The 10192-nt window shown below is 35.1% G+C and overlaps 1 protein-coding gene across 1 annotated transcript; it reads right to left on the bottom strand.

Moving 5' to 3' along the window:
* Positions 1-787: 787 nt before the first annotated feature.
* LOC110442950 (myb-like protein Q) lies at positions 788-7622 on the bottom strand. The gene is made up of 4 exons (XM_021486843.1): positions 7368-7622; positions 6896-6991; positions 3019-3106; positions 788-2607 (listed from the first exon to the last, which is right to left on the bottom strand). Exons 1-4 carry the CDS (start codon positions 7431-7433, stop codon positions 1487-1489), a joined length of 1371 nt encoding a protein of 456 aa, XP_021342518.1. The 5' UTR covers positions 7434-7622; the 3' UTR covers positions 788-1486.
* Positions 7623-10192: the final 2570 nt, after the last annotated feature.

Below are 10192 nucleotides of genomic sequence, written 5' to 3'. Positions count from 1 at the left end.
AGACTTCCTTTACTAGTCCTGTGGATCTGGTGTCGCCAGCTATTTCTTACGCCAACTCCTGGCGACACACGAATAATTGACCGAGGACAGCTCTAATTGGTAGCGTAGGGTTTCGCCTATTGGCCAATACACGTTAGGCCTAACACAGCCTTCATGCATTGAAGACCATTTAAATGATTGAAATTAACCGATTTTCATTCACAAAGACATTTTAATTGCTGGAGTTGAATTTCATCTTTGGTCAAATTCAACTTTACTGTTGAGCTTGTAACATAAAGATACCGATTACACCAGGAATAATGTGAATTTTGATTCCACTTTGAAAGATATATGATTTCAGTCAGTGAACCATAAGGTATTAACTAATAGCAAAATAGCCTTGGCTTTTATTTAATCCCAACACCTATACACTAAGTGTCATACATATCATAGGAACTCTTACAGAGAGACGCGTTCACAATTCATAGTTAATATCCTATGGTTCACAATTCATAAGCAATCCCTTAGAAATAAAATTGTTGATGCGTTATCGTATCAATAAGGGCCAGGATATGATATGATCTAGTCCGTCGTCATTTCTACTCTACAACGGTATCATCTTGGTACCTTATATAAATATGGCATTTAAAAATTAATTTTCATATATAATTATCACCTAGTGATTTTTTAGTACACAATCTGCATATGATTTATTAAACTGCATGTGATAATTATTTATATATAAGTATTTATTATTATTAAATATTTGTTATATATAGAAAACAATTAAAAAACGCTGACATTTCGATGAAGTAAATTGAGATTTATTGATATGTATTTATTGCATATTAAAATCTATAAATAAAATATGTAGAAAATAGAAGATTTAATGTTACATAATAAGGAATCCTGTTACACAGCCACAGTAGTTCTCCAATCACAAATATATCACAAACCTATCACATACATCGTTCGAATTAATTCAAAACATAGAGAAAATCGACACTTTGTTTTTCCATAAGTATATATGTTTCCATTATAACGCACATCAATATTTTGTACGTATATCTCTTGCTATTTAATAGCATATGGAAGACAATGTACTGTTTCAACAATCAGCAACAATGAAGTATCAAAAAATTCATCACAAGATAATATACTTTGATACAGGAAGACAAGTCGAATATGGCATAAAATATAGTAAAACTTCAATATCCTGCCACACTGCTTAGCCAGCACAATGATACTGACTCGAATAGTGATGTCAACATATCGAGTGACACGTATAAAGATAAATCTATTGTAAATAATACGAAATCCTAAAAACGGAAGCACTAAGTGGAAGGGCCAGGCAAAGAGTGACGATAGATTGAGGTTTTACTAAACATCTGGTATTTTATAATATTTTTTTTATATTTTGCATTCCATACATTTTTCTTAAGAAATGAAATGAACATGTTATTTTATAACATATTGTATAGTCAGGTAAAGTAAAATGCTGCGTAGTTCACCAAGGCCTCCACATATCCTCCTGTTTATTTGGTGATATGATGACATTTAAATTCTGACCAGTGCCGTCGTCTGTCCTACTCCTTAACGGTTCACCGTGGCCATATATCACTGGCTGGTCATTAGTGTTAGACTGTCCGTAAACTGGGACCGGTTCCCTGGGCCGGGTGGGAATACTGAGGACGGTAGGAACAGGTTTAATATTGATATTTTGGGTCTGTGCTGTGTTGATAGCTTGTGTACAAGCTACAGTTACGGGCGCTACTGAAGCCGACACATGTGTCGTCGTCAAAGCTGCTTGAGATTGTAACATCGGAATGACATAGTTATTCATGTTCCCGTTGGACAAGAGATTAGCAGGAATAATGAAGGCCATCTCTCCTGTTGACATTTTTGTAGGGATAAGTTGCACACCGCTGACAAGTTTCGGAACTTGCATGCTGGGTTGTTGTATTGTAGTCTGTGGCTGTATTGTCTGAATGTGTACCTGTTGTTGCTGTTGTTGTTGTAGTTGCTGTTGTAGTTGTTGTTGTTGCGGTTGCTGTATGATGTGTGGCTGGAATTGTTGAATGGGTTGTTGTTGTTGTTGTTGCTGCTGTTGCTGCTGTTGCTGCTGTTGCTGCTGTTGCTGCTGAAATTGAGGGATCTGAATGGGTTGGCCGTTTATTAATCCCTGCACAGACAAAGCAGCCGTGGAAGTAGCGGTAGGAAGAGCAGCACTTAAGGTATTAGCGACAAACGGTTCCTGGGCCTGAATCGCTAAAACTCCATTATCCATTATATTTGTTCGTAGTCCATTGTGAATAACATTTTGAACCACATTGTTCTCCGGTAAGGGTATTTGGTGAGAATGGCTTGGAATATCTTCAGTTTTACAGAAGACAGTTGTTTGAGGTGGTGACGACCTCAGATTATCCAAACATTGGGATGAGGGAATCCGTGACGTTTGTAATGGCGGGTCTGGATTAACCATGCAATTAGCGAGATGGCTAAGGAGCTTCGACCTTACTTCTGTGTCAGGTCCCTCCATAGAGCCAAGAAAGCTACTGACCTCAGATGCACATTCGTTAAATCCCAATCTGTATTTGTTGATCAAAGTCGGATCGCTAGTTGCAAGGGCTGTAACAATAAATAAACACAATTTAAAGCGGTGATTGATCAAAAACGTTGTTTCCTTAGCCTTATCAGCATGCCCATTAATAACTAGCTACACACTAGCAATTCAAACTTTGAATAAAACAAATTAGATTATTAAACCACGGAAGTCTCTATATAAATAACTCTTCTTTACTTTATGACCTTCCCTGAGTATATCTAAGTATACAACGTTTGTCAAATGACAAACATACACAGAAGATGTTCGTCATAACGAACCTATCACATATAAATGGTAATAAGGTGGAAGATTTTTTTAAAATATCATATTTCTCAGTGTTTCTGATATATTTAATCAATAAACATATTTACTTTTCGTAAATACATTTTATACACGAGATGGAAAGACATTTAAACATATCTTAACAACTGTACCTGAGAACTGCTGCTTCTGTAATGTTCGAAGATGTCTCACAGTTATCTCGAGAATATCAGCTTTTTCCATTTTGTTTTGACGAGCACCCTGGAAAGGAAATAAAAATAAGACTTATCAATCACGTTATAATGGATTCACGGTGATACAACTGACGCAATTCCTATACAACATAGACAATCACTACATCTCGCAGTTTTGTCACACTTAGTGCTATCTTCCTATCATACAAACATTCTATGGTATCATCAGAATCTCTAAAACACACAAATATCACAGAAAAAATGCATTAAAGTGTTTATCACAGAGTATACAAATGTATGAATTATCCCTCCATTTTTCTGTCCCACATGAGTAAAGAGTTCCATTTGACTACCAATCAGTGTGGCGTTCAGGGTTGAATAGTGAACATTAGCTCTGTAATGGGTTTTAACCATAGTTGATTAACAGCTAACGCATCAAATAGACGACATGATTTATGCGACAGATTCTTTCCGAAAGCTTTCTGCCTACAATAGCAGTTTAATAGTACTTCAGATTCCCATCTGCCTTCTTTTTGAAATTGTCTTTTATATTAGAAGTAGAAATGCATTACGAATACATATATGTATTTACAGAATGCAACACTCCATTGTAGAAACTAAGTTTATTGTCGATGAAATAAATATTCATAATGGTTCTGTCTGTTCATCTCTTATGATAAAATGGTTATTCATAATGGTTCTTGCTGTATAAATGATAGCACTGGAGAGATATGAAGATCTTTGTGTAATGTCAGGCGGATGCAGTGTAGACTTATATGGCTCTAAAACCACTCACAAAAGTGACATATATGATTCCTCATTATAAGTTAAATTATGCAGGAATATTCATATTTAACAATGTCACAAATAACATGATGCTTTAGAAACTCTAAGATTATATCTTTGTTTTGAAAGTGGCATATTTATATGACATCAATAGTTGAAATTCTTCTGAATCAAATACTTTTAATAGTTTCTATTTCAATTTTATTGTTTTAATGAAACTGTTTTCTAATTTCTATTCAAAACTCATATTTATTATTCATTTTGTATTTCTTATATCATGATATATTTGTTGGAATTCAATTAATACCGTAACTATGCTTCATTAATATATTTTAGAAACATTATATATGGTATATATATTTCCTTTAAATTGCTTCACTCACTGAGTATGCGTAAAGATTCTATGAACGATCAATAGCCATCTGTACTACGTAAGTCATTTAGTATTAAACTTTTATTCAAATACATTGTTATTATAATCATGTAGGTAAATTGAGGTTTAAGCACACAAACTTTAAAAAAGTTATCTTAAATTTAAAAAATCCCTAAAACAGAAAGGTAGGGAAGTATTGGATTCCGTCTATTGTTTCCCCAGCACTTCAGATGAATAAGATTTAGATAGACTGAGGTTTTGAACGCCCTCCGATAAGAGTAAAGAAACTTGAGATTTAAATATCCCTTAAGATGGCCCCCTTTTCCCCAGGTAAGATACCTTGTTGAGTAATACCAGTACATGGCTTGTCAAAGCTTGCGAGCAGACGACCAGAGAAGTCATCCGATCAGTCATGCATGCCTTGTACGTGACAAGATAAACAGAGGACCGTGGGAAAATGAACCTTCTCCAGTCTTAGTGTAATTATATATAAACATCTAACGATGACTAAAAGCATTTTGTTGACGTTCTTAAGTTTACATTATAAGACTTTTACTTATATTTGCATATATGTTTTCTAATTTTACAGGCTCTTAAACCAGATTTTGTATTTGTGAATAATATTTTTTAGAATTACGTGAATTGTTTTTGACGAATTGAATAGGAACCTATTGCGTATAAGCATTAGTGTAAATCGTCTACTTAAGTCATTTAATTCACACAATTTTGTGTGAAAACTGTGATATTCATTGTAACAAATATGACCAGGTGATGATGATAAATATTACTTAATTTTCAAAACAACCTTTTTTTCTATAATGCTAATACTTCGTTTGAATGTTGTACAGTAAGAGCCTTTTACAACAACAAAAAGCGTTAGTAACAGAACCTTAGCTGTCAATAATAATCATTAGTTACAACCTTATGCATCAACAAAAACCCTCTGTAACAAAACACTAAACACCAGCAATAAATCTTCCTAACAGAGTCTTAGCAGCCACTATGTTCTCATGGTACATAACCTTAACTCTAGGCAACAACGCCTTTTAGACCAACAATAACCCCAAGTAACAAAGAGTAATTTATCCATAATAACCCTCAGTAACACAGTCTTATACATCCACAGTAACCAGTATAATCAGTGTTTTTCATCAACATTAATCCTCAGTAAAAAATTATTAGTTCGTAATAACCCTCAGAAATAGCTTTGTTAACATTTGTTTTCATACACATTAACCCTTAGAAATAAAGGCTAACCAACAATAAATCTTAGTAACAAAGCGTTCTCAATCCATATTGACCCTCAGTAGTTTCAGTAAAAGATACTTTTAGATCAGCGATACCAGTCAGTAATCCATTATAACCTTTAGTAACAGCATTGTACGTACATTCACAATAATAACCCCATCAATAGAGCCTGAAACCTAAGTAACAAACCTTATTTATCAACTATAACCCTCAGTTACAGAACTTCTACGTCGACAATAACCCTAAGGAAACAGAGTCGTATACATTAACAATAACCCTAGCTTGCTTGAGGCATCGGTTACGTTCATATCTGAGTTGCCTGGTTAATTAGAAACATTCACCTTAAGGTAATTTACCATATCATTTCATCGTGTGAACGTCGTACAAAGAGAGATTGTATTGAGGACTGCTGGGCCATAGATTCAATCAAGCGTGACGAAAGTTATGACTGACTAATGGAAAGTGGTTGCTTGATACATAAGGTAATCATTTCATACCTGACATAAGGTCTCTTAAGGTCTGCCATTTAACTTTTCATTTGTATTAATTGATATTAATTATTAGAGTACAGTGCAATGGGATGAATACTTATATATATACTAAATACACTAATTAATATATATACTTAATATATTTTCCTTAAATTTAGTTTCACTGCTCTGGGTTTAAAGAATATCGCATGTCAATAGATCATAAACATCTTTTATGCAATTGGACACAAAATGATACTGATATAGACAGTTATTACAGCGGACGTTATAGCACTGTAATTATGTAACTAATATTTTTGTAGAAAAGAAAACAAGTTTGAAAGCAAAATAGTAAACAAAACATTTTTTTTTATTTACCTTATCATTAATCTCCATATTTTTTGTTCGTAACAAAGATAGTTAAATAAACAGTTTTCACAACGAAGGCATTGTTTAAATATGTCAAAACAGTTTTGTTTTGTTCTGAAGATAGTCTACGTCTCAATACAGTCTTTGTTGTCTAGTCCCAGAGTTGTGTAGTGCTCAACACTTTAAACCACACTCTTTAATGACTAACCTGTAGTAGGAAGTTTGTCAGAAAGAATATGTTAGTGGACAAAGACCATTAAAATATATGAGATTGCGTGGTATATCAGGAAATTAATATGTTGACTATAGGGTGATTCAAAACGCGTCTACTGACTGATAAAAACTTGTTCTTAGTAATCTTGTATTTTGAGAAATGACGTAAACGTTACCGAAAAAGATCCCATGAGATTGTATACGCTTATACAACAACTAGTATACAATGAAACAATACACCTTATACAATTTGACTTTATTATCTTGAGACATCTCAGTTTTATATAGTACTTGAAATTAATAGGAAAAAGACAAGACAAGCAAATAATTATACAAAAGTGCAACTACAGGGTAAAGGTATTTATATGATTTCTTAGACAGCCAGGGGTTCGCTCACCTCTTTTTTCATTACTTCCAGAAGTAGAGACTTCAACTCAGCAAGACTAGCATTGATCCTTGCCCGACGTCGTTTTTCCATAATTGGCTTCGAGTTCTGAAACAAATAAGACACACATAACGAAAAAGATAAATACTTATATTTTGAGGAAAGATAAACCAAAATATCTCTTTATGTGATCAGAAAATGTCACTAATGTATACTTCTAAGGAATGACCTGTACAGGGAAATTAACAGTGAATTTGACGCCCCGAAATAAAACATTATGGATGAATTCAATAGAACGAACGTAATTATAGTAAAATGTAATTTACAGAGTTAACTATTCTGTGGACGTTTTCTATATAGGGTGTCGGTAACGAACTCTTTCATTGTCATATACATTATACAGATTTATGCTTTCGTCTTGTCCCAATAACAACAAATAACTATTTACGTCATAAACGAAATGTCTAATTAACGTTTAACCTACCTTTCTGCTTTCTGAAGCAGTCGATGACACTTTGTCAGACAGCATGGTTTCTGTGTCTGAATCCATGGATGATATTTTCCTTTCCTTTCTTTACTGATTTGGTCAGGACACCATATCTCGACCCTTTGCCTGTTAATACATGTTTGGACATGGACAATGTCGCATACTTTTGCCTCGTGGGAAAGTGTATTGGCCTTGTCGTTCAATGTCACTCAGCCTTCCAACACAGACACGACCCGTGCCTGCCTAACATTTCATTGGGTATTACTACTGGAACGCGGACGCCCCACAGGTAAAACCGTCATTCCTATACAAAGCTTGTCAACAGGTAAGAAGTCTGGCACGCGACACAGAGTGTGGGAAAGCCACGCCTCTTTTCTTACCTGAGTTTTATCACCTGGCTATACTTGTTGAATACCTGACGTGATCCCGGAGATACTGTTCACGTCGGGGCACGTACTCGTGGAGCGTGAGAAAGCAGGGAGAATCGCACACTTACTAGGCATATGATATATTAATAGGCATAAAAATATATGCGGCACGATGACTATAGATGAAAGCAAACATAACATTTATACAATCACCATAGGTTTCTTTGTGGTTAAGCGATTTTTAAAGCACACCAACTGTTTGTACTAAAGCTTATGTGTTTGGTAGATACGAGATTTATAAATCCCACCTCTATGTGTAGATGAATCCTAACATTCCCTGTTACTAGTTCGGTTGTTGCTTTGATGAACATCACAGAAAACTACATTACACTGCAATACGGTTGATTAAACTAGCTACTCTCTATCGGACGTCCGGCAGTTTTCAGCCTGGTTAGCCTACTGATAAATATATGTAAAGCTATCTTCTGCGACACCTTCAAATTTTTAAAACACATAACTTTCCCGCCTGTTTTGAGGTTCAAAATGACCACCTTAGGACAGAATATATATAATTATGTTTTGATCATGAGTCAAGAAAGTCTTATTGAATGACTCGGTAAGCTTACTTACTTTCGAACAACTGGGCAATGGAGTGTTCATATAGTCAATGTCTCTTTGAACTTTGGCCTATCTTAGTGCTCCCGGAAGTAGCTGAAGGTAACAGAACATGTTTAGATTTGTAACTCGAAAACCCCGTCATAAATTCATCCTCAATAGTTTGGTTCCTACCGCATGATATGACGATCTTCAATAATAAATGAAATTTAATCTAAAACAGAAATTATCAATTCAGTGTATTCATGTTTACAAATACCGCATATCGAATAGACTAAACGATTCAGAATTTATAATTCACTGTTTAATATACTGGTTAATATCGGAGACCGGACTGAAAACAGCGGGATCGAGTAATAATGCTCTTCACTAAGTTAGTTTATCAAATTTACGTCATACGTCTTATCTAGCGGTGAATTAGAGAGCTTCGTAACATTTTCTTTGTTATGGAAGGAATATTGAATTCCGGAATAACAATATTCTGAAAATGTCAACGATGGCTGTACTGTAGCGCCCATTTTCCTCTTTTGACGAGGTTCTTGATGTCTCTTCTATTAAATCGAGTATTCGCAATTGATAACATCACATTTTGTCCTTGTATGGAACTTCTGAAGTACATTTTGTCCTTGGGTACTTGTATTTGTCCGTTTGCACTGACGATGAGTGGTATTTTTCCTCTTGTTTTAATGCTTTGGTAAATTATGTCAGCCTGTGTTAACGCTGTGGTGTATTTCTTCTTGTGTATAAACGCTGTGTTGTATTTGGGCTCTGTGATTCCTTTGCAAAACATGATATTCCTGTCACTGCTGAGCCAAAAGAAAGTAATGGCTGTGCGGGTTCTGCATGGAATTTGTTAAGTCTAGGATGCATCAGACTCATGTAATGTATTTGTTCCTTCAGGAAATGAGATGTTAGCGCAGTCATGGACATTTTGTGATGACGTCATGTGCTGATCTCAGAATAACTCCTCCTTCAGCCCATTCTTGTTTTACATAATAATAATAATAATGATTCGAGGTTCTTACATACCGCTCTATCACAACCTTTTTCGTAGGTCGTCTCAAAGAGGTTCACATATTATTATCCGTGGTTATAGGGCTTTTGCAACCAGCCAATATCTTTCTCAACATCATGGGGAGCATACAACTGGTGCTGCCATTTCGGTGCGAACAGCTAGCATTCAACAAGTCTAGCACTGCCAAACCACGTACTCAGTTACAGCTGAGTAGACTGGAACAAGCGGAGTGAAGTATCTTGCTCAGAGATACAACACAGAGCCGTACCGTGACTCGAACCCGCAAACCTTCGGTCACGAGCCAATTCAAATACAACTATGGTCCAGCTAGATACGTTATTACTAGTGACATAGCTTTGAGAGATCTTTGGTGGGAAAACTTTATATCGAGAGGCTCCTTCTATCAATTGAAGTGCGGATATATGACAAAGGAAAGAAACATTTTCGAAAGCTCGCAAACTAAGTTTCCAATTCCTGTTTGTGTTCAAAACAAACGTAGCACTTGTTATCAGGTTGATCATTAAAAAACAATGATCGACAGACAGAGCATCTACTAATTAGACAAAAATCTAGGCTTGCTTGATAATACTACATTTGCAATTTTGTTCACAGAAGAAATACTAGCTTATCATGCTGGTCTATTACAATATTTCCGTATATTCTTTTATGATAAGGAATACGGACCAGCACCGCTTTCTTTTAATTTTGAAACTTTGAAATCCTTACAATTTCATTTTAGCATTAGTTCTGCGAGTTGCTTAACCCAGTTTTCATCTAAGCTCTTGAGGCCATTATTAGAACAATGAAATAAAATAAACAGTTTT

This window comes from Mizuhopecten yessoensis, unplaced genomic scaffold (assembly GCF_002113885.1).
Source record: "Mizuhopecten yessoensis strain PY_sf001 unplaced genomic scaffold, ASM211388v2 scaffold716313, whole genome shotgun sequence".
Taxonomy (NCBI): domain Eukaryota; kingdom Metazoa; phylum Mollusca; class Bivalvia; order Pectinida; family Pectinidae; genus Mizuhopecten; species Mizuhopecten yessoensis.
This window is presented reverse-complemented; position numbering and strand designations above follow the sequence as displayed.